Source organism: Globicephala melas, chromosome 17 (genome assembly GCF_963455315.2).
Source record: "Globicephala melas chromosome 17, mGloMel1.2, whole genome shotgun sequence".
Taxonomy (NCBI): Eukaryota; Metazoa; Chordata; class Mammalia; order Artiodactyla; family Delphinidae; genus Globicephala; species Globicephala melas.
This window is the reverse complement of record NC_083330.1, coordinates 9,148,827-9,175,020: the sequence shown is the minus strand read 5'-3', so window position 1 is coordinate 9,175,020 and position 26,194 is coordinate 9,148,827. Positions and strand designations below refer to the sequence as shown.

Here is a 26,194-nt window from a genome sequence, read left to right as displayed (position 1 = left end):
TTGGTAAGGATGTGGAGAAACTGGACACCATGCACTGCTGGTGGAAAGGTAAAATGGTGCAACCACTTTGGAAGACAGTTAGGCAGTTGTTAAAAGGGTAAATCTAGTTACCGTATGACCCAGTAGTTCCACTCCTAGCTATATACCCGAGAGAAATGGAAACATACATCCACACAAAAATTTGTACACAAATGTTTATAACAGCATTATTCATAATATCCAAAAGGTGGAAAAAGTATTGTAGTTTATTTACCCTAATGTGTGTGTGTGTATATATATATAAATTTTGGGAACTAGACAAGACTACCAAAAGAGTAACTATTAAGGAGGAATCATTGAAAAGTAGGTAATTAAGACAGTGAAAACATCACGAATCGTTTATGGATGGAACACAGCAATGTGGCCTCTTGACAAGAGAAGCCTGGTGTTTCCATATTAGAAAAATAGTTTTTTATGCACACACCAGAGTAGGAAGGTAGTTGAAGTAAAGAGGTAAATTGAAATGCAAATGGAGGGCAAGTTTATAGACTCTGAAAGTGTTTTTAAAATGATGCTTTAAAAAATGAAGTTTTTTTTTTAAGATGACTTAACAAAATACTTGAAAACAACTCAGTAGGAAAGACCTTCAGCTTTTACGTGTGCAGAAAGGTAGTTATATCACATTGTTAAGAAAGTGAAGCAACTGTGCGTTCTAAAAGTCACTGTAATGAGAAAGATGTGAGAAGAAGATGCTGAATTGAAGGAGTTTCTCCAGTAGAAATAAGGAGATGAATTTCAATGAAACCTGGGAAGTAGCAGAAGAGGCACGGATGGTTTTCAGAAGTATTAGAAAAGGAGGTTTAGAAAGGAAGCATCCACGGAATCTGCAGTCATTACAGTGAGAACACCACAAAGGGTCTTTGCAAGAAGAGTGCCTTGGAAGAGGCGGGGAAGACAGAAGGAGGGGCCGGGCACAGCTTGGTGGGTGACCTGCAGGATAATTGAGTTGAATTCAATATACTCTGGTTATTAAAGTCTTAAAACGTAGAACAAAAAACTTAGCACAATTAACACCTGGCATCAGCTGATGCAGAAAAGCGTTATGCAGAGCATTGCCCCCTTCACCTGTTCTCGGAAACTGAGGTGTTACTAGAAAAGATCCCGCAGGGAGAGCCTGCAGCCAGGAAACCGCATTGTTTGTAGTCCTTTCAAACGTATTTCCTGTGCCAACTTCCACTTGGAAGAAATGATGTTACTTGGAATGGAATATCTTTGTGGAAGTGACCACCATGAGAAGAAATGCTAAATCTCGTTTTGGGAAAATAAGGGAAGTACATTTTTGCTTCTTACAGATCATACCCACAACATTTGCCAAATCATATTCTGTTACATTTTATTGAACCAGACGTTAATCATGGCAGATTAATAATTAAAATTTCATCGTATACCCATACAGAACAGCTATTAAAGGTCAACAGTCTTTTTGGGGGAAGGCATTGTTTTCACAGTTGTGTAGTATTTGAATCACATCCTAAAATTCTGTTATTCTCATGATAATCTTCACATATTGAGTACTTGCTGACAAGACATTTGACTTGGAGCAAGATAGCTAGGTGTGTTACCTATGCCTCCCCACATCCAATTAAATTTTACTGGGCTAGCCCGTTATTTTTCTTACATCGTGCAAGTAATTTATATTCTTAATCAATATTTAAACATGAATGCTTTAGTTTTAATCTAGTGAGTGCCCGATGTATCTTTCTTTACCGATTCATGAAGAATTTCATTGTTATCCTTGTTGGCACAGCTGGGTGTTTGAAAGCACACGGATTTTGGTCCCCGAAATATCTGGATCAAATATTAGTTCCACTTCTTGCAGGCTGCGAGCTGGGAAAACTCAGCTCTCAGTGTACTCGTCTGTACAATGCCTGCCAGGCTGTGGACGCCCTCGGTGAGATAAAAGCCGTGGACTGTGCAGCAGACCGCGGGCTGCTGTTGATTTATTCACACATTTATCTTATTCCGATGACACATTCCCATCAACTACTGATTTCCAAAATTTCAAAACCTTTGTTTAGCTTAGGATAACAACGGTTTGTGAGAATTCCAGCATTCTATTCCCCCTTCCCCAGAAGAGCATCTGTCCTTGGGGAACCTGTATTGAGCTTGCGTCTAGTCTGATTTTCTCATATTTGGAAAGAGTAGCTAGTCTGGAGGAGGGAGGATTGATTAGTCCATCACGTTTTGAAGGCTGAGGTTTCACCATCTCTGAGTGTTTCTTATTGTGGAAAATTAAGCTTCCCCGTATAAGGACGTGGCAAGGAAGAAAGTAAAGCTCAAGGGAGGCAGAATTTTCGGAGTTCAGTGTCACGTGGGATTGTGGCTCTCCCTCTGTCCAGGGCTGGTGCTGGGCACTCCCTGAGCACGTGCCCAGCCCATGTGACCCGCCCAGTGCACCCGTGATCCGCCTGAGTGCACACCTTTTTTTTTTTTTTTTGGCTGCGTTGGGTCTTTGTTGCCGCGCGCGGGCTTTCTCTAGTTACGGCGAGCGGGGGCTACTCTTCCTTGCGGTGCGCGGGCTTCTCATTGTGGTGGCTTCTCTTGTTGCGGAGCACGGGCTCTAGAGCGCAGACTCAGTAGTTGTGGCGCACGGACTTGGTTACCCCGCGGCATGTGGGATCTTCCCGGACGAGGACTTGAACCCGTGTCCCCTGCACTGGCAGGTGGATTCTTAACCACTGCACCACCAGGGAAGTCTGCACACGTGACAAACTTGATCACCATTTTTTTTAGCTTTTAACTGGCATTGTTTTTATTCTCTAGTCCTTTCCCCCCACAGTAGCACAAATACTGAGGGAACATCTCTCTCTTTTTTTCTTGGTATTTCAAGTCACTCCGTGGGATTCTTTGTAGGTAATATATCCCTTTTATGCAAAGTGCACAGAGTGACTTTTTTTTTTTTTTTTTTCGGTATGCGGGCCTCTCGCTGTTGTGGCCTCTCCCGTTGCGGAGCACAGGCTCCGGACGCGCAGGCTCAGCGGCCATGGCTCACGGGCCCAGCCGCTCCTGTGGCATGTGGGATCCTCCCGGACCGGGGCACGAACCCGCGTCCCCTGCATCGGCAGGCGGACTCTCACCCACTGCGCCACCAGGGAAGCCCCAGAGTGACTTTTTCCTAATGCTTTCAGTGTTTAGATGCAGGGATGCACTTATTCTAGTTATTCTGTAAGGATCCCATGGACCGTCTCTAGACTTTTGTCTTTGATTCTTGCAAGGGGGAACCTGGTTATAGTGTCCTTACAGGGTCCTTTGATAAGAAAGCATCTACCGCCGTGGCTTCTTTCCTCACTCTTAGTTGCTGGAGTCGTATCACCTTTATAAAGATGCCTCTGACATACCAGCTCCCACCATCCTACTTCCTCAATACACACATACACTTTTTTTTTTTTTTTGCGGTACGCGGGCCTCTCACTGCTGTGGCCTCTTCCGTTGCGGAGCACAGGCTCCGGACGCGCAGGCTCAGCGGCCATGGCTCACGGGCCCAGCCGCTCCGCGGCATGTGGGATCTTCCCGGACCAGGGCACGAACCCGCGTCCCCTGCATTGGCAGGCGGACTCTCAACCACTGCGCCACCAGGGAAGCCCCACTTTTTTTGTTTTGATTTTCTCATATTCAGAAAGAAAGGAGCTAGGTTCTCTTTTTTTTTTTCTTTCTTTCTTATTTGTGTTTTCATCTTTAACAGTGTATTTTCTATTCCCTTTAAAGTTACTCAGCTTTTTTAAAGCGACACAAATTGTGCTATTTTCCTATTGTAGACATACTCTTAACCCTTTGGTTAATCTTCATCACTAATTTGGTGGAATGGCTGTTTACTCTTATCTGTAGTTACAGTTTGGCTTTCCTGAAGTCTCTTTCAAAGTTTTTGTAAGTTTTCAGTTACTGTCTGCTCCAAATCACTGGAGGCTTTGTGTCACTACTGCTGGGCTCATTCAGAGGAACATTTTATTCTAGAGAAAACAAGATTTTTAAAAATTCTGAAAACACCTCCCTTTTCTATTTTTGGAGCTCCCTTTTCATTTTTATTTGGCTGAATTTCCAGCTTTTGTTTCTCTCATGGGTCCAGATCTCTGGAAGCAGATGTTCCCATAATCAGTGCTGACAGTTTCTTCCCACTTTAAAATTTTCTAAGAGTAGATAATATTTAAATAATGGCATAATGAATTTTTAAAATCTCTTTGGGGTCAATAAAGCAGAATAGAATGGCTGAGAGGAAAAATATTGCTTAAAAAGGTAAGGGCTAAAAACAGTTCTAAGAAGCTGTCTAAACAGATATAATTTTTCCCTTAAGTAATACATTTTTTCTCAGTTATCCAAGTTTTTCCCAATATATTTTTATCATTCTTATTTAAATCTGGCTAATGTTCTACTTTGCTCAATAAATCAAGTGACAAATACTTGTTGACTTTGAAGTCTCTCTATAATTCATTTTTACTGTCTGCTTCTACAATTTTGAACATTTCCTCTTTGAATATTCTTTTTTCTTTTTAAAAAATAGCCTCTATTATTACTTTTGGTTTTCCCATTTCTAGGGCAGACTCCCTCCCCAAAATGCCATTTCTTCTGAGATCGTTTTATAAATTCTTTTCTCTTTCTATGAATTACTGTTCAAAGAAAATTGAATCTGATCATATTCTTCCCAAGATTAAATCCATTCATTGATTGCATGTCATCTAGCAGAGTATCCCGGCAGGAGAGACCTGAGTAGGGTGTGGGTGTGCACGTACACACTTGCTGAGTAAGACTTGGGGTGGCTAGCCCTTTGGGGTGGTCATTTATTGCTCGGAAAAAGTAATGTATTTATCACAGAGTGCCTTACACATGTTAACTTTCTCTATAAGTGCCAAGATATAAAATAGGTTGGGACTCACTGGTGTTAAGACAGAATCCAAGGTCCCTCAAAGACTGACCCCGCTGTTCACTTAGTGAACTGAACATACCTCACTACTCATCACTTCCTGAGTATCCCATGGTTTTCCCAAGCTTTGTTGACATACTTTTGCCAGTATTTAAAATGCATTTCCTTTGTTCCCTTCCTCATGATGTAATATTCTTCATATAAGACCATGTCCTCATGCTCTGAGCAGCCATGCTTGGTGCCCTGACACACAGTTAGCCTCTGCTTATTTTTTTTGTGCTTCTGATTCACTTTATACAGACCATTATCTACACTTTACTCCTCCATAATTATTTACACGCCTTGCTCACTTATTAGAATGTAAGATCTCCTGGGAAAGGGACCACGTCTTATTCATTTCTGTATCCTTGTGGGTCTAGTATACAGAAGTCTTTCAATAACTGTTTCTTGAATGAATGAATCAAATCAATACAGGATTAGCTATTTAAACTTGTTTAAAGTCCTAAAATTAATCAATAATATGCTGGAACTGGACTCTACTTTTGGATCTGGATGGGTTAATGACCTCAGACAAGAAGAGATGTGGGAGAAATGCTGAATCCTATCAAGCATTTAAATGTCTACAAGAATTGGCAAGCTACCTAGAATATAGAAAGAACACAGAATTCCATCAGGAGCTATGGTTGAAAGAAGTCAGTGTAATGCCAGCAAAGCATCTGAGTCATGTGGGAAGACATTAAAATGTTTTAAAGCATTAGTGAGTATAAAACCAACCAGAAAGAGACTCTTAATCGGAGTAAAGTCTTGCGTCTACTCAAATCTAACGTCATCTGAGTCCTGATGCTGTGGGCGGCGGAATTAATCACAGTTGAAGGGTATGGAATGAGTTCTCCTCTTATTCCACCAACTATTTCAAAAAGCTCTGAACATCCATTTGTGGAAAGTGAGAATCCCCTTGGAACTGAGGTCCTGCTTCCCAGCTGAAAATCCCTTAACATACAGCAAACTCAAATTGCTTGAGATGCTTATTTGTTGGAGAAATAAATTTCAGTATTTATTTCAACATTGTGGCTCCATCATCTTAAACATGTGGCTTCCAAAGCTCCTGCGCTGGTCTGTATCCACCAGGCAGAAGCGGGAAGGGCGTGGAGAACCACGTGTGGAAGTGACGTGGGCGCTAGGCCTGGAAATGGGCATGTCCCTCTGCTCACAGTCCATGATCTGGAGTTCAGTGTCATGGGACACCTAACTGCAGGGAGCCTGGGAGATGCAGCCCAGCTGTGTGTCGGAAAAAGAACACACAGATGGCAAAGATCTGGCCAATCTCTGACACAACCATGTACATTCAAGCTTTGCACTTGACTGAACTGTACATAGCAAAGAAAGCTGTTCTCTGAGTACACCATTAACTCTACTCTAGACTTTTTGTTCTTATAATCAAAGAGAGAGAGCAAGGACAAACAAAAGAGAGGAGAGAAAAAAGAGAGAAAGTGAGTGAGAGAGCGAGCACCTGTTTCCTCCTCTGAGGAAAAATGTGGACAAAACTGAAAGGCTAGTTAGGTATAAAATTTAGAATTAATTTACTTTGTGCCTCGTACAACTTAGAAGGAGAGACAAATGCCTTTACTTCTCCCCTACTTTATCTTCACGTTGGCATCCAAGTTATTGGTACTCCCAAATACCTCACTTAGACCAGTTTCAAATATTGCTCCCAGAAAGAACACTAAATTATTCTTTTTTAGTCAATAAAATGCTTAGTATAAAGCACACGAAGGGACTTCCCTGGTGGTCCAGTGGTAAAGAATCCGCCTTCCAATGCAAGGGAATGCAGGTTCGATCCCTGGTCAGGGAACTAAGATCCCACATGCCGCGGGGTAACTAAGCCCGTGCACCACAACTACTGAGTTCGCGCGCCTCAACTAGAGCCCGTGTGCCGCAAACTACAGAGTCCACGCGCCCTGGAGCCCTAGCGCCACAACTAGAGAAGAGAAGACCTGCACGCCACAACTAGAGAGAAGCCCGTGCACCAAAATGAAGAGGCTGCATGCCTCAACGAAGATCCTACGTGCCGTAACCAAGACCTGACACAGCCAAAAATGAATTTAAAAAATAATAGATCTTTAAAAAAAATACAGCACACGAAGATGAGTGTTCTATATATGCCTCTTAGTGTTGGTTACTTGCATGACATTTCTTCAAAGGAATTATAAAATCTGACTTCCATTAAATACTTGGTCCAAGAGTATAGCTCTTGAGAATATTGTGTGCCATTTTGCTATCTAAGAGGGATGAACACCTGTTTCATTGTTTGTTCTTACTTTAAAATGCCTCTGTGTCATTGTCTGATCTTACTTAAAATGCTTTAGTGTAACAGTGAGAGTATAAGCTATATACTGGGGATGGCAAGTTAACATTTTAAGGACTTAATGATAAAACATCACTCCGAAAGCAGCCAGGGCCAGTACTTCAAAATGTGTTACCTATGTTTGCATTAGAAATCTGCTTAATTTGCGTGAGGATAATAGAAAAAAATTTTAATTGGTAAAATAAGTGCTGTTTGGGACTTCCCTGGTGTTGTAGTGGTTAACTCCGTGTTCCCAATACAGGGGGCCCAGATTCGATCCCTGGTCAGGGAACTAGATCCCACAGGCATGCCACAGCTAAGAGTTGGCATGCCACAACTAAGGAGCCCACGTGCCGCAACTAAGACCTCGTGCAACAAAATAAATATATATATTTTAAAAATAAGTGCTGTTCAAGAGATGGGACTGCCTGGGAAAACTCAAGAGATGGGGTTGCTTGGAAGCCAGAAGGGAGCAGTCAGCAGTGACCTAAGTCACCCATTACAAGGAAGCCCGGTAAGATCTAAGTGAACTTGACAATTAGGAGGTCATTGCTGGCCTTCGAGAGAGCGTTTTCAGTGATAATATAAGACAGAAAGCGCAACAGCCGCGGCCTGACAGTGGATAGGAGGTGAGAAAGTTACACTGTAAGTCTGGACTATTTTGTAGAAAAGTCTAGATGTGGAGGGAAGAAGTATGAGAGACAGGGAAGCTCAGTGTATACCGGGTGGGGAGCCAGGGTAATTTCTTTTGTTTTGTTTTTAAACTTATGTGGCTTTATTCATAAACTGAGGAAAAAGGTCCAATGAGAGGAAGAAACTGGGAGAGAGAAGGGGAAAAGAGATATAAAGTTAGGGAGGCGGAAAGAGAATCATGAATGAAGCAGGCACCTGAATACATGGGAAGGATGGACAGAAAAGCCACAGAAGCCCGGGGACAGAGTGAAGGCCTCCTCTCCTCTTCTGTGTCGGGAAGGAGAACATCATGGATGAGTATGGACAGTTCCGATGGGAGAGAGACCCTAGGAGCTTGTGGGCACCCATGCCTACTGGCTTTCCTTTTCTTTGCTGTAGAGTCTTAGTGGGAGAGTCTCAGCGCTGAGCGGGCAGAACAGAAGACAGGGTGAAAAGATCACGTCACTTCTCTGGGCTTCACGTCCTCATTCCTAAAGTGAGAGTAAGGACTCCAAAGTCTCAGGGTAGGGGGCACTAATACCGCGGTCTTAAGGGACCTGGAGAAGGCGCAGACTCAGAATGGGTGAGAGGAGGAAGGAGAGGTGGCCGGCGCACATGCGCACGTGTGACGTCATGGGGCTGCATCAAGGCCAGCTGGTGCAGCACGTTCTTCTCTGCAGCTCAGGGCCGGCTGGAGGGGTGAGGGCTCAGCCTACCCGCGGTGGGGCGGGCAGAACTGCTCAGTGTGAGGATTGAGAAGGGTGTGTGTGGCGGGCGTTGGGATAGGGATATTGAATTTAGAATTAAAATGGAAACACAAGGACCCTGTCGGAACGCTGGTAGCTGCTATCTCTCTTGGGCTCCTAAATTTTCCCACTAATAACCCACAATAAAACCATTGCCCAGGAGCCACATAAAATCCTCACAGCCCATTTTTTTGTTTTTTGTCGCTGCATTTAGGGTGCCGTGAGGATGTGATATTTTTTGTTGTTTTTGTTACTGCCTCGTAATCACAACTGGTTCCCAAATCCCTCATCTTCCATTCTGTACCATCTGGAGGATAGATCCTTCAGTCTTCCTTCTTGAGGAAAGGCCATGCCACACAGCTTGGGGCTGTTGGTAACCAAGAGAACCTGAGAGCTCCGACCTGTCTGACCAGGGATGGAGGGAGGTGGGATTATGTCTCCTTCAAGCTAACAGGCATCTGTGGAGAGCCCTTGCTGTAAGCGGTGAGGCTGATGCTTCCCACTCCCTGGGCTGCTAATCTGGATCAGACAGATCGAGATGTTCTGAATAGCTGCCTGATATTTACCATTTGTAAATGAATGAAGAGAACGTGATGCACTTGATGGTACCTTGAGATAACCCCCCCACCCCCCCACCCCCCGCCCGCTCTGGGCATCATCTACAGGGGTGTGGTGTTAGAGCTGAGTGCCTTGGGGATCCCCCAAGGGGTGATTCCTTTTGTTAATGGGCGCAGAGCTAGATATTGGCAGAGTGACGACCACCTTCATTTAAATAATTTCTAACGTACAGTTTCAAGTGGGAACACAGAAAATTAAACCCCCTCTGGGGTGTCGGTGTTCTCTGCTTGTTGGTGTCAACTTTCTGTCAAAACAGGCCACTTTTAGTAGCCAGTGAAAACTTCCAGGAAATATAAGTGTACAAACCATTTATACCTTATTGCAAATTAGTCAGATTTTTTTTTCTATAGTGCAAGGAATGGGAAATTTAAATTTTCATAAGGTGTGAGGACAGTGATATGAGAGATAATGTAATGACATGAGGGCATTTTCCTTGCTATGTGTTTTGTACATATTTGCACAGAATTTCACATCATATTTGTATGACAAATATTTACTGATTTCTTATGATGTTCCAGATACTGAACCAGGTCCTTGGATCCCAGGGTGGGCAGGGTACGATCCCCGTGCTCTACAAGTGGGGAACACAGTTAATTAAAAAATAAATTGAGCACAGGTTCAGAGGGTCTACTGAGGCACGGGGAAGAGGGCGTCCGGGGAAGAATGTTGAAGAACACGTACTTGAAGGGAGGTGACCGTGTCTCATCTGGTGACTGAACAGATGTGGGAAGTGAGGAAGAGTCAAGGAATGTGCCCAAGGTTCTAGCTTGTGTGAAGAATGGTCATTCATAGAAATGGAGACAGAGAATAGAAACGGAAGAATTCTCCCCCCTCTCTGCCAATGGAACTCCTAACCAACCTTCCGAGTCCATTTGCTTGCACAGTTCTTCACTCAATACTCACTCATTATCTATCGTACAGAGTGCCCATTATGTCAGGAAATGGGCGAGGCCCTGGGGATAGCATGACTTTTAAAAATTACAGTTGTGTTAAATGTTTCCAAGGAAAATGCAGTGTGCAATGAAACCATATAAGAGTATATCCTGGGTGCCCTCAACTAGCCTGGGGAGGGTGACAGGGAAGTGGCTAAATTGGGGAGAGACAGTTAAGCTGAGATCAGAAGGATGTATCTAAGTTAGTGAGTCAACAGAGAGAGGAAAGGGCTTGGTGAATGTAGGAAAACGGATGTAGCTGGAGATGAGGAAGTGAGAGGGGAAGAAAATAACGGCTGTAGATAGTCCCTAGTTAGGTTGAAATATAGGCGTTCTGGGTTGGAGAGACACGACCGTCTGGGTTCCACTTCACCATGAGGTTAGTGCTGACTTTGGAGCTTGTTCTAGTAAAATGGCTTCTCTAGTCTCCATGGAAAGTTCCCCTCTTGAGTCACTGGTTTGGGTACTTTGGTGTTTATGACATTCTTCTTGAGAGATACTGTCTTCTTTTCAGCTTTGATGAGGTATAATTGACAAAACTGTAATATACTTAAAGTTTACAACATGATGATTTGATATATGTATACATCGTGAAAGGATGCCCACCATGGAGTTATTAACACATTCATTACAGAGACTGTCTTGTTAACCTGCCCAAGGACTGGAATCCTCTCTGAACCAGAGCACTGTAGCTAGAACCCTATTCTGTGCGGCCTGACCTTCCCATGTGTGGGGCTGGCTTAGGTCTCCACCCTGTTGGACCCAACTTTTTGACCGTACGTCTGTCCCCTTGGCCGTATTTTGCATTTGCGTTCACTCTATGGTGCATCTATCTTCCAAGTCTCTGTGGCCTCCCTGATGGCTTGTCCAGGAGTCCATAAACTCAAGCTCTTGCTCTAATGTGGTATAGTGGAGGTTTACTCCATCTCCCTATATCTTTTATTCTTTTTAAGGATTTTTTGATGTGGACCATTTTTAAAGTCTTTATTGAATTTGTTACAATATTGCATCTGTTTTACGTCTTGGCTTTTTGGCCCCGAGGCATGTGGGATCCTAGCTCCCCGATCAGGGATCTAACCCACACCCCCTGCATTGGAAGGGGAAGTCCTAACCACTGGACTGCCAGGGAAGTCCCCATCTCCCTATATCTTGACCTTCAAAATTACTAAAAATCCATCTGATTATGCTAAAGAGATGCAGGACCTCCATTTGTTAAACATAAATATTTGTAAGTTGGATGAAGGTGGTCAAAAGGTACAAACTTCTAGTTATAAATATAATAAATACTAAGGGTGTAATAACAACATGATTAATATAATTAACACTGCTGTATGTTTTATATGGAAGTTAAGAGAATAAATTCTAAGAGTTCTCATCACAAGGAAAACTATTTTTTTCTTTTCTTTTGTTTCTACATGCGATGATGGATGTTCACTAAACTTATTCTGGTAATCATTTCATGATGTAAAGTCAAATCATTATGCTGTACACCTTAAACTTATACAGTACTGTATGTCAATTATATCTCAATAAAACTGGAAGAAAAAAATTGTAAATGTACCAAGCATCTCACTAAATTCTGAACATAATCCTAACACTTCATCAAATTTGAGAAGCTTGTAGTTTTGAAATCCATTTTGAAAAATGAGTTGCTGGGCCAAGAGAATTTACTTAATAAATAAACTCAGCAATCATTTAAAAAATATTTCTATTATTTTATTTTTGGCCACGAGGCACGGCTTGCAGGATCTTAGTTCCCCAACCGGGGATCAAACCTGGGCCCCTGGCAGTGAAGGCACTGAGTCCTAACCACTGGACAGCCAGGGAGTTCCCTCAACAATCACTTTTTATATTAGCTGCTATGTGCAAGGCATTTTCTAGGCTCTAGCGTTATATCTGGGAACATAGAGATTCTGACTGCAGAGATTTTGTATTCTAGTAGAAAGGTTAGGTAGTAAGTTTGTAGCTATTTGGCAGAGTTATGGGGACATGCTTCAGGCCCTAAATCTAAGCTGTGGTGAGGATAGCTGCAACTCACCAGATTGTTGCCAAAAGAAATTTATACTCTCTGAGAACCAGTAGATTCTTCATGGCTTATTGGACCAGTCCTATGACTCCTTTGAAATATTGACTGTGACCACGGGATCATCCTTACTTGGGTCTCATGTATTTCTCCATCCTTGACTCTCACAAATTTCTCCTGTCCCTCCACCCTTGTATGGTCAGGGCACCCAAGATGGCTGTTCTCTTGCTCTCTGTACATCCCCTGCTGGACCAGTCCCTGCTTCACCTACACCTTACCCACACGACTGACCTTCCCTCTTAATCATAGAGCCTAATCAGTAAATGCCTGTGTACTTGCCCCCGACCCCTGGTAGTAATTGTTCTAATCTTTACATCAGAATGTCTCCACTATGTTAGTTTGTCAAAGGGGTGGTGAGGGGCGTGCTTTTCTGCTGTTTTCCCTGGTAACCAATGAGTCAACCTGATAGTGGGGTATTGCTTCAGGTCCCTTTCTGCTTCAGACGTGTAAGATCCCCCATTCATTAAACCATTGATGTCTCTGTTGCTGACTCTGGGCTCTTTCTTCTGTCTTGAGCCTGGGCCTCAAGGGGTCAAATGGTTGTATAAAGAGCTATTTTGAGATTTTCCATGTAAAATGCTGAACCCACATCTGGGGAGTTCATTTTCTTTTCAAAAACTAATGCTTAGGATTTTCGATGTACATTTCTCCTGCCAATCAACATATACAGCCCAGGCTGGCCTTTGTGAGCCCGACAGACATCCCATTTGCAGTTTGCAACCTAATATCAGAAGAAGTAGTGCTAGCAACAGCTCCTCTGAAAAAGCCTGGCAATATTTATACATGTTAATACTATTTTTCAGTACTTTTTGCCTCCCCTCCACACTTCCTTGAATTAAAAACGTTCTTTTTAGTAAATCTGACAAGGTACTAACAAGCCCACAAGTTCATTTCAGCAGTAGACGGTTCACACACAAGATGTTGACTTTTTTTTTATGGTTATTTTTTATTTTATTTTTTTAACATCTTTATTGGAGTATAATTGCTTTACAGTGGTGTGTTAGTTTCTGGTGTATAACAAAGTGAATCAGCTATATGTATACACATATCCCCATATCTCCTCCCTCTTGCGTCTCCCTCCCACCCTCCCTATCCCAGCCCTCTAGGTGGTCACAAAGCTCCGAGCTGATCTCCCTGTGCTATGCGGCTGCTTCCCACTAGCTATCTATTTCACGTTTGGTAGTGTGTATATGTCCATGCCACTCTCTCACTTTGTTCCAGTTTACCCTTCCCCCTCCCCGTGTCCTCAAGTCCGATCTCTATGTTGACATGTTTTTACGATTACATGTTCCAAATATCCTGATCTCACAAAAGTGTTCACAGAGACTGATAGATTTTAAAAAAGGAAATAAATGAAACATATATAAATAGGCTTTTTCATTAGAATGAATGATGAAAAGTATTGACCCTACCTAGCAGTACTCTTGCTTTTGTGAGCTTTTTATTTCATTGTCTTTGACCTGAAATCACAGTCTTTATAGGAAATGGCTAAAGAGGCTGAAAGGTAACTAAGAAGATGGGTGGCTGGAAATAAATGTTTCCTCAAGCATTTATTACCCTTCAGAAATGTCCATCAGCTGAAATGTTACGCCCATACAACCACTTAAGCAGTGCAGAGGAGAGAAGTGGGTAGTTATTAATTTTTAAGGCTGGTGGACAGCTTTCAGTCCAAGAAAGGCTTAACTTTGCATTTTGAATAAGGCAGAGATTTTCATTAGTTAGAATAGAAATCGAAATGATAAATGATATATTGTCTGCCAAAATACTGTGACATTACATTATCTACTTGCAGTTACCTTTCAGAAGAAGCTTTCCAGAAGCATACTTAGATAAATTGGAAGGCTACCAGTATTATTTTCTTATTTTATGTTTAAAGTCTGGAAACACAATTCAAAGGACACGTCTTCTCGACTGGGGGTTGGTAAGGGCAGTTCATTGTTGCACCCGAAACCTAAGTGTTGGCACAAATTGTACTAGAGTATGAGATCATTGCAATTGGTTTCAGACATTTCTTTTTGCTCACATCTGCCTTCTGAAGACTCTAGGACAATTTAATTAAAATTGCACTTTGATTCCTACTGCTTTCAATAAAAAATATGAAATTACCCTCACTTGAGAACTCTCAGACTAAAAGGTTTGTGATTGCTTTCTACTGTTGACTTGCTCCCCGCCGATTATCATGTCAGGTTGGTCTACGGCATGTTTACTTTGTTTTGAGCACCCAAAATCCTTTTGGCTCTAAGTATTATTTGAATTGATGGTAACAATTTATACTTTATACTTTATACTACTTTATACAGATGTCTCTTGGTAACTTAATGTAGGGCCCTAATAACAAACAGTACAATTAAACCATGAATAGAATAGGCTGCTAGCAGGTGCTTCAATGCTGGTTTGATGGGCATTAAAATAGCTGATTCAGAGGTTTCTATAGAGAAACTTAAACTAGTTAAAGACTCTAAAATCACTAAAACTACGATATCTGCCAGGAGGAATCTGATCCATGTACAATGACATTATTTCTCTCAAAAAGGCTGCTAGAAGGTCAAAAATCTTTTACCCAATTTAGATGAGCCTTTTATTTTGCATGACATTTTGCATTTCCAAGTTTTGCTTGAAATCACAAGCTTCAAGGAAAAGCCCTTTATATATTTATTCTGCTAGATAAAAGAAGATTATTGATTAATCTACCTGTCCTCACACAATAAGGTGGGGACGAAGCATTAGAATCATTTGAGAACCTCTACTCAGTTCGGTGAGGAGAAGAAACAGGATCATTTTGGTACCTACTCAAAAGTATTTTATAAGGTATTCAGCTGGGATTTATCAATCAGTGTATCATTTGGGGGGAAGTATTTATTCAGCACCAATTCCAATAATTTTTTTAAGCTTTCAATTCCAGTTGAAATTGTCCTTGCTCAACCGGTTGTTTTTTGGCTGTCAGGCTGTCTTAGCTGTGAGTTGGAAGCATGTTGCTGATTTTCTGTACACTAACTTTGTCAAATTGTGGAACTACTAATGGAACACCTGAAAAGGTACTTTTTGAAGTTGACCTCATAGTCAAAAGTATTGTCATTACAACAGCACTTTCGAAACGTCAGAAACTTTCTAGCTCATCTAGCATTAAAAAACAAAACAAAACAAAACAAAGCCCCAAGCAAGCACAAAAGAGATGATGTGGTACGTTTGCGTGTTTTCACTGCCTAATGAGTTTAATCTCAAGGTCTAATATCTCTTCCGGTTGGTTAAATAAATCCTCATTGTTAACTGGATTCCAGTTCATACACCATGCACTGTACCTATTTGGTGGCAAGCACTCATCAGACCCTTTTGGAGTTGTGTTCTAGGAAGAAGTTGTAATGGCTAGCTAGACACTTGTCCTCATTTTTGTTAAGAGTCAACTTTGCAACCCAGAGAGTATCTGCAGCGGTATAACCAAATCCCTGGGATGGTTGGGTATGATTTGTTTATCTAATAATTTATTATTATTTTTAAATTAAATTTTTCTTTGGTATTACATGAACCCATAATGGAGTGGTGCCAAGGAGTGCCTTAGACATTAGCAGGCACCCCATAAATGCCACTCGTTAACCTACGTTGCTAAATCTCTACCCACATAACTTGGGGTAATATGTCTTTTTTTTTTTTTTTTTTTTTTTAGTGTTCTGCTAAAATGTGACCACTTAGCTTTTTATCATTCCATTAATTCTTTTTCAGCATCTCTCTCTTTTTTTACATCTTGCATTGAAGGTTGTCATTGTTCGTTTTCTCAGAGTATTTTATGTAGTTTATGTATGTGTAGTTCTTGGTAGACTGTGTTATTGTATTGATGTTATCGCTATTAGTCAGATTTCAAAATTCTGTAGCCAGCATACTTACAATTAGTGGTGGATAAAACAACCCCAATTTTCTACTCAGAGAAACGTTTAGGTCTCTGATGAAAAGTTACTAAAATGAAACAACAGCCATCTATCTGTAGGTGTCCCTGTCTCTGAGCATCCTCCCACATGACTTGGATTGAGAGTTTCAATACTTAGCGCCATCTTGTGTGTGTGCAGTATAGTTGGTAAATGTTTGATTGTAACTTTACTATGCTGATTTTAATCATTTAAAATTCCAAATATAAAAGATTTCACGGTCCTGTAATGATTAGTTTTGGAAGCTATATCTCAGATAAAATAAACCCACAGGTAGGTAGAATAATACTTACAGGTGTCCTCTTCTTCCACGAAAATACTGATCACATAACAGGCATACACAAAACCAACCAACTGCAAAGGAGAAAAAAATATCTTAAAAATCTAGGACAGATGTCCGTAATTAAAAAGCCTAGGTAACCAATAGATAAAGAATACACAGTATTATCGTCTATGAATTTGTAGTAGAAAAAAATCTTAAATGCTATTTAAATGTTTTAAAATAATAGCCGTGATTTTAAAGAACCTTTTCATTTCTACTTAGGTTTAATGGCTTTCTAAAGTAGGACACAGAACTGGGGAAAAACTGCAGATATTTCACTTAGACTTTGATTTGGGATTTACAGTTCTTATATTGCAAAATCACCACAGATTATTCAGAACATCTGTTTCTAAGTTTTGACTATTTGTAGAGCACTTTGTAGCAACTCTCATTATTACTACAACTATTTTAATGTTTAATTACCACAAAGGGAATCAAAATATGTTCATTGTAAATTAAATACCAATCATTTACTTAATTGTGGAAAATGCTCTGAGCATGTAAATTCTATTTGAATACGAAATTGTTTTGTTAATTATCCACTGCCAGCCACCAACACCACATATATTGTTCTTCTTACTTGACTGTTCCCCCTTTGTTTCTGCATCCCCTCCCTTCCCTAATTAGTAACTATTTGAACCTGTCCTTTGGCACGCAGGGAATGTTTAAGAGACTGAAACCTTTTTCCTACTAAGAAACAGGGATACAAAAAGGCTTTTGTACCCTAGGGGGCCTCACAGGGTCCTGCTTGGTTTCAAGGGCAGGGATGTGTATGTGCGCCCATAGTCCGGGGTAAGGCCTTCTGAAGAGAGCTGGCTGTGCAGTTCGGGAGCAGGACCCTACCCAAGAGAACAATATTCCTTTGCGTTCTTCTGCAGCCACATCATACAGGGAGGCTCCTGTTGCCTCATGGGATATTGCTAGTACTTTAGTAACACATGAAGTCCTAGCGTGCAGTCCTGGTGAGGCTACCAGAGTCAAGCCACATGTTAGATATTGTTAAAGGCTGGTTTTTCTTAGGTTTTTAGAAAATAGATAGACAGATAGAAAGAAATAGGAGTAACATTTTCTCCTTATGCTCCCATGGATTATCTTGTTCATTCCTTTTAATACATGGGTTCTACTTTGGATTCCTTTATGTACCTCATTAGATGAATATGACCTACTATGGAGAATTGACTTTGAAGATGACCCTTTTGCTTAAAGAGCAGTGCAATGAGTTCAGCTGACATGAGTCCTAGTGACAGAAACAGGCAGATCAGATATCTTTTGAACTCTAAAGAGCTAGACCAAGGGATGGCCAAACAAATTAAGAGTTTCTTTGTATGCAGTGTGACTAGGATGGCGGATACTTTGGGTCTCTTCTACTCACTTTGCAAGGAGAAGGGTAGTAGAAGAATGGATGAATCATGTTACAGTAGAAAAATGTCTGAACTAGTTTTGTTACTTTTGTTACACACCAACATTTAGATACTGCATTGTTTATCTTGGACGTTGCTTATTGAATAGTTAGGCCACAGGTGCTTGACAGCTTACGTAGTTCAATAATTTTTCCCCTACAGCAAACTCAGCTAAGTTAGATCTCACAAATCATTATTTTTCCATCTAAGTAGGTGAAAGATAAGCAAACTGTTTTGATTGAGTGCTGTAGAACTTTCCTAGTATAAAGCCAAGGCCTTCATGATAGCTCAATACTACGATGAATATTATTTTTCTACTTTCCTAATAGACTATACATCTCTACAAAAAAATCTGTTTACACCTTTATGCTGATTTGAAGTAGAATAATTATTTTGTCTTCATTGATACCTTTTGAGATGACAATGATGTCTAAAGTGTATATTAGCATATTATTAGCCTCTTTGACAGGGAACATATGTTGGTGTCTTCCAACATTAGCTCATTCCATTTGATATGCTGGGTCCATTGGCATTTACTGGTTGGTTCATTGGCATTTACTGGAAGAAAGGCCAGAGGACTGATGAGAAGGGTCCTTGAGAGCAAACTTGGTGAACTCAATGCTAAAACACTCTTTTCATACACCAATATGTAGAGTTAATTTGATGGGATTGAAAAAAATCCCATCCTGATAGAGAGATTTTGACTTGAAAATGAAGTCTACCCCACCCTTCTCTGGTTTGCCTTCCAAGAGACCTGGAAAGCAGTAACTGCTAATGACTGTTCCATAAATTGCTTCGTTACATATTTATACATTTAAAGGAACAAATCGAAGCAACCTCTAGGGACTCTTTTTAATACAAAATAAAAATTTATTTTTTTGCAGAAAACTTTTTAATGATTCTAATACAAGTTTCCTTCCAGGCTAAACAAAAAGGGGTTGACCAGATGGCTAATACTGAAGAACAAATGCAAGTTATTTAGTCTTGTTTCCATCATTTGAGTAAGTGCAGTTGAAATTTAGGGAGCGGTTTGGGGTCAGGATGAGACATTAAGCAAGTTAGAAGGACTGCATAAGAAGATGATTATAGATGTACTTTTATAAAGGCAAAAGGAGCAAACTCAACTGAATAATTTTTCAAAAAAATATTTATCGGGTTTCCCTGGTGGTGCAGTGGTTGAGAGTCTGCCTGCCGATGCAGGGGACATGGGTTCGTGCCCTGGTCCAGGAAGATCCCACATGCCGCGGAGCGGCTGGGCCTGTGAGCCATGGCCGCTGAGCCTGCGCGTCCGGAGCCTGTGCTCCGCAACGGGAGAGGCCACAGCAGTGAGAGGCCCGCGTACCGCAAAAAAAAAAAAAAAGTTTTTACTTAAGTTTTATTTTGTATTTCTTCCCTGTGTTTTAGAACCACGGATTATTTTAAAATTACTGGGTTAACTGTGTTTCTGAAAAGATTGTCTATATACTGAAGATAATTCATCGATAGATTTATTTCTCTTTTTCCAAATGAGTCTTTTTTTTTTTTTTTTAAATTTATTTATTTATGGCTGCGTTGGGTCTTCATTGTGGCGCGTGGGCTTTTCTCTAGTTGTGGTGAGCTGGGGCCACCCTTCGTTGCGGTTTGTGGGCTTCTCATTGCGGTGGCTTCTCTTGTTGCAGAGCACGGGCTTTAGGCACATGGGCCTCAGTAGCTGTGGCTCGTGGGCTACAGAGTGCAGGCTCAGTAGTTGTGGCTCATGGGCCTAGTTGCTCTGCGGCATGTGGGATCCTCCCGAACCAGGGCTCGAACCCATGTCCCCCGCATTGGCAGGCAGATTCTCAGCCACTGCGCCAACAGGGAAGCCCCCAAATGAGCCTTCTGACAAATAGAAAGTAAGATCAGGCTCTTAGTTGTAGTGATACCACACTATCCTTCCCTATTCAGTGAATTATTTTTTATTAATGAAATGTGAGAACACCCAGTTTTTAAAGAACAGAGCAATGCACAGCAACAGAAAATTTGTCATATCCAATTGTTTACTAATGGATCTTAATAATATCTTGAGAGATGTAAAGAAAGGAATTTTGGCTAAGTAATTGAAATACGCAATACCATTAACCGGAAACAATAAGATAAAGACATGCCGTATTAGAAATATTAGATCATCGTCCAGGCCTTCAAGCAGAATTTGTCAGACATAATCTCAATATTAATAACAAATGAATTAATTAAAATATATCCTTTTACTTTTGCTTTATTGACTGGCATACTAATAAAATATTTATTCCCCAAATTACTTTTGCTATCATGATTAACCAAATGACTGTTTAATTAATAATGTTATTCTCATGAGAACATGTCTAGACATCATGTTAATCACTTATCTGTAGAAGCTGACTGTTGTATAGTTCTTGGTTTCCCAGAACATGAGTTGAAATAGTCCCTGTGGCTTTCTGCTTATCTCCAAGAAATGGAATAAAATGCATTCTTGCCAATAGTGAAGACACATAAGATAAATAATATCAGGATAATAATCCTGATTATTTCTGCTTTAAATAAAGTTTTGAGTCATTCGCTTTAAAGACACCTCTTTTCTCTTCCATTAAAAACATCCATCTCTATAGTTGTAACAGTTGAATGATTTTCTCCTCCATATTGTAAATTCTGACTGCGTAAATTCAACCTTTTTCAATATATTAAATGGATGTAAATGGCATAAGACTAGATTCCAACACCATTTTTTTTTTTTTTTTTTGGTACGCGGGCCTCTCACTGTTGTGGCCTCTCCCATTGAGGAACACAGGCTCCGGACGCGCAGGCTCAGCGGCCATGGCTCCCGGGCCCAGTCGCTCCGCGGCATGTGGGATCTTCCCGGACCGGGGCACGAACCCGTGTCCCCTGCATCGGCAGGCGGACTCTCAACCACTGTGCCACCATGGAAACCCGAGTTACTTTTTTTTTAATTGGAGTATAATTGCTTTACAATGTTGTGTTTCTGCTGTACAGTGAAGTGAATTAGCTATATGTATACATATAGCCCCTCCCTCTTAGGCCTCCCCCTCCCCCAATCCCACCTATATAAAGCATTCGTCTAAGTAAAAAAAAAAAGACAAACAATAGAAAAATGAGCAAAGAACGTAAATATCTAAGCTATACAGAAAGAAAACTAATAAACTGTGGAATGATGTCATACATCAGTCATAAATTAAATGCACATTAAGAGTACAAGAAAACTATGTTATGACCAAATTTGCAATATTTTTTTTTTTTGTGGGTGTGTATTAGCAAAGGTGGTCAGATAGATATTCTCATATACTACGTTTGGAAGAAAAAGTTGGTAAAAAGCATTATACTCTTTCACCCAGTAATTTTACCTCTAAAAACCCATCACAGAAATATTTAAAGAATCTCTATAGTGATTTTTTTTTTTTTTTTAGTTACTTTTCTAGCAAGAGGGAGCAAGCCTACTCTTTGTCAGGGGTGGGATGGGGGAGAAGTTACCTCATCCCTTAGGGATGCTAGCTGAAAACACAACCCTGAGAAATGGTTCAGGCAAAGAGTGATGGTAAATTTGGAGGTCATCAGTGTATTTATAGATAGTATTTAAAGCCATGTGACTGGATTAGATCACTAAGGAAGTGAGTGAAGGGAGAGAAGAGATCCAGGGATGAAGCCCTGGAACATATTACATTTAGGGGTTGGAGAGAAGTTAACTCACCAGCAAGAGACAGAAAAGGACTGACCCAAGGGATACAGAGATACAAGAAAGCCAGGGCTATTGGGGGCATCCAAGGCCTCTGATAGGTCAAGGACAACCAGCACTGTGTTACTGAGCGCTGGGCTGGGTAAAGTGGAGGAAATGGGAGACCCTGATGGAAGTGGTTTTGATGGAGGGTGGGGCAAAAATCTGATCAGAGTGGGTTCAGGAGGAAATAGGATGTCAACGATTGTTTCAAGGAGTTTTGCCTAAAAGGAGAGTAGAGAAAGGGACAGCAGCTGGAGAAAGATGGGAGGTCGATGGGGATTTTGGTTTTTGTTTTGAAAAGTGGGCATTACTACAACATTTGTTTTCTGATGGGGATAAACTCTTTTTTAAATCATAATTCACAAGTTGGGGTCATGGAGAACAAAGAATCTCTCGCCTGTCCAAGCACACACGCACTTGGTATCTGTCTCCAAGCCCTCTATAATCCTGCTTCAACCTGGCTTCCGAGGCTTATCCCCGACTCTTCTTCTCTGCCATAGCCTGTGCTCCAACTCCCTACACATTCCCCATTCTTTGCGTGCCCGCCAACCCCTAACCCGTTCTCATCTCTCTGCTTGCCCAAACCCGCTCATCCTCTAAGTCCTGATGTTAATGTCACTTTCTTTGATCTCTCCAGTGGATTCGCCTCTAAGTCTGAACTGTCTCAGCACTTTGTTCTTATATCTCCAATGGCGGTTCCCAGCATTGCTTTGTATCATAGCTATGTGTGCACTTCCCAGTAGACCCTTGAAGGCAGGAACCATCGGAGAGAGCTGGTAGCATGGCCACATCCTCTGAGAGTCCTGACCTGGTCCCTTCAGGAAGAGGATCTGCTCCTTCCCTTACTTTGGCCTCATGTACCACGGTGGAGGCACGTTTCACATGATTATACTATCTGTTTGCATGTCTGTCTCCACCACCAGGCTCTGGAGAGAACTTTTTGTCAACTCAACTTTGCATTTCGGACACATTGCCTGGTACAAAGACGGTACTCATTAAATGTTTATGAATGAATAAATGATGAGAAGCGCTGTATTGCAAAGCAAAGTGGGGGCAGGGAAACCAGTATGGCTGAAATAAGGTGGGTGAATTCCAGCGTGTTAGCAACGCTGAAATTCCCACAGGGTTCCCGGGTCACTCAGCCAACGTAAAAGCCGGCTCTGCTCACCACAGCAGTAGCTTTCGTCTTGATAAGTTCCATAGATTTTTGCTGTTTTGCTTTGATACCATCTGGGTCATGCAATAAACACGAGAACAAGCCAATGACTGTACCATGTTAGACAGATGGATGTATCGTAAACATGTAGAAAGAAAAGGGATTTTAGGGATCTTGGTCTATTTCCACTTATGAATTAACTATTGGTTGATTTTACATGAAACCAAACATTTGAAGTACATTAAAAGTAGCTACAGGCATTCCTGAATACATGCTGCTTCCTTCCCTGGGGAGAGGAGAAATAAGATGATGGAATAAGAATTTTCTAGCCACTTTTCTGAAGTGATGAGTGGTTTTCATAAGGAATGCTCCAACCCTCACTGCAAGTCTGAATGCAGCCTGCCCTCTTGTCATGTCAGGATGACAGACGACAGAATGTCCAGGCACATGACACATGGTTACTAACTTGGGAACCTTCTGACTCCCTCTTTTAGAAGGGGTGTGGGCTCAGCTTTGTGCAATGGCTCACCCTCTGTATTGGATGGGACAGCAGGCATATCCTTCCTTCCTAGGGAGATATTTAAGATCCCACATGCCGCGGAGCGGCTGGGCCCGTGAGCCATGGCCGCTGAGCCTGCGCGTCCGGAGCCTGTGCTCCGCAACGGGAGAGGCCACAACAGTGAGAGGCCCGCGTACCGCAAAAAAACCAAAACCAAAGCAAAACAAAAAAACTCTGAGACTGAAGAAAGGCTGCAGGTGGACAGTCTCATCGCACAGAGCTGTGTGGACACGTTTCTTTCTCTGTGGCTTCCAGGAGGGCTTCTTCGTGCAACGGTCACCCATGTCCATCTGTTTTCTTCTGTGTGCCCAGCAGAACAAAGTCTGGGAACTTAGGATCCTCAGGGGAGGAGGTCCCCGGAGGGACTGGCTTCTTATTATTATGACTCTAGAGACAGTATCCTCGGAATCCTAGTAATTCCTAACCTATTTGTGTTTTAATCAAACTGCTCATACTTACCCTTCAGGAATCCAGAATGTGTTATGTCTGTTTATGGAAGTGTCCTAGGCCAAGTGAAGCCTGAAATGATCTGAAGACATTTGCTTCACTCTCCTAAGAGTCCCACTGGCACCCTGGGCTCCAAATGAATCAATGAATATGGAAATAAGTTGTTTTCTCTACGATGACCATAAAAATATACACTGGCAACAGCATCACATTACTTTGGGCTTTGGGGATTTACTGTCCTTATGTGTATGAGAAGCACTTGTGTAGACAGTCAAAATGGAAAACAAATGGTTTGCTGGCTTCCACCAAGGAAGATAAGCTTTTCAATGACACGCTTTTATGATGCAGACACTCTGCACAAGCCAGCTCAGCAATCTACAGAGGACACACGAGTTACTCTGACTTGCAAAAAGCTTTGTTCTCAGTGCATTTCTGGTGTCAGGTCATTGAGGAATAAGAGCATTGTTCAAACAGGACAAACAGACAGTCAAGCCTATTTAGGTAACTCACATCTGGGACCTTTCTAAGTGTCCACGGCCAAGCTTGATGATTCTTCAGTGGCATCATGTAAATAGTGTGGTAGGGTCATAGTACCTGAGTGTTACGAGGTAATGTGAAGAAAAATGTTTCTATTAAGGAAAATGTCTTCTAGTTTTTACCCATTTTACAATCTTAAACATAAAGCTAAAAGTCAATTTGTAAATGTGTGAGATGCACATAAATGTAGCTTGGAGCTAAAGAGTTGCTCTTGTGATGGTGTCGGAATGTGGTGGGTAGGGTCTTGGGTGAGCATATATGGGAACTTACTCCAGGTCACATCGAGCTCTGCCCCCTCCATACCTGACCCTCTACATGGAGTCAGGTCCAGGGAACTGGAGTAAAAGCTGGGCTTGGGCAGAAGCCCACTCAGACCCACCTCAACTTGTCTGTTCCATCTTCTGTCCCTCTTTCCATCTTGAGCTGTTGACTTCACTCTCTGGCAACTCAGACCTCTAGTTCTGATGACTCATTTTGAATCTGTTCTTTGGCTTACTAGAGCATGTTGACTCTTCTTGTGCCTCTCAGGGTCAAGGGTGGGCACCCTCAGTGTCTCAGGAGGGACATTCCTGCCAATACGCTCTCAAATCCAGCTTGCCACTGGACCACACAACCCGACAGTGGGACGTCCATCTCCAAATCTTACGTATTGAGAACGGAGATCCCCAGCACTCACTGAAAGGCAGTGGATGGCAGACTGGCCGTGCTCTGAGCCCCATTTTAGGTAGCCAGGCACTGCCCCAGGGCAGACAGATCTGTGTGTCTGTCTACTGCCACCCACTTCCCACTGAGGAGCTGGCTCAGTCAGCAAGGGAGTCGTTGAGAGGATATTAACAAATGGCAATGTCTGGAGCCCTGTCGATTGTGGACACTGCTCCCGCCATCCAGGGACAGTCATGCAACCTCCGTAGACTTCTCAGCCCCTGGCTGCAGATGGAGTTCTATGTGGATATATAGACTTTACAGATCTTAGGAGAACCCAAGAGAAAAACAGGCATTCCTCTGCTTGGACGATCTGTGGAATTTAAGGGGAGACATTTTGCAAAATGGAAGTCTACTTGTCCGTAATCAAGTGGGGTTTTCACAGGTTTCTTAATTTGTTTGAGGGATGTATTTGAAAGTCCCACCTAGTGACGTGTGGCAGGAGCTGTGATCCGCTTGGCTGTATTAGTACATGGAGTCAATTCCACCTAATTCCCTTCTTGAACAGAGACCGAATGAGACTGTGGTCTAGTTCTGAGAAGGCCCCAGGGTGTCCTTTGTGAGCAACTGGCTGCAGGACCAGTGCACCAGCCTTTGTAACCAATGAACCTTTGAGGGGAGCAGAGGCACAGCCTAGGATCTGCCCGGACTTCACTGTTCTGCAGCAGATCACCCATCCTCCATTCAGGGCCAAGGCGGGGGAGGATCCCATGTCATGGACCGCCTGACCTCTCCCGATGGTCTCTGTGATGAGTACTGCCACCTCGCCTGTGTGCTGTTCCTGCACCCTCCTTGGTTCTGAGCCTCTGTATCTCTTTTCTCACGACTTCTAGAACAACTTCAGGGTCCCCGGGACCAATGGTCTTCTTTGGAGGCATTCAGGGAGTTCCATTTAGCGCTTGAGGAATCCACAAGTGGCAACTCTTGCTTCTGGTGTTCCTCCAGTGTATCCGGTTCTCAGGATGGGTTTCAGCCTTGCTCCTGGAATCCAGTGCTTATCTTACAGTTAATGATTATGCTGGTTGAGAGCCCAGCTTTGTGGTTGGAGAGATCTCAGTTCAAATACTGCCTTTGCCACTACTATCTGAGCAAACTTTGGCAAGGTATTTGACCTCTCTGAGCCTCAGTTTCCTCATATATA

General features: G+C 42.1%; 1 protein-coding gene across 2 annotated transcripts in view; it reads right to left on the bottom strand.

Annotated features, from left to right (window-relative positions):
• Positions 1–26,194, bottom strand: part of NKAIN3 (sodium/potassium transporting ATPase interacting 3) — a 523,650-nt gene that overhangs the window by 14,510 nt on the left and 482,946 nt on the right. For both annotated transcript variants that reach the window (XM_060287463.1, XM_060287464.1), the window contains exon 5: positions 16,500–16,560. In XM_060287463.1, the coding sequence (XP_060143446.1) occupies positions 16,500–16,560 (61 nt within the window). The remainder of the gene's footprint in view (positions 1–16,499; positions 16,561–26,194) is intronic.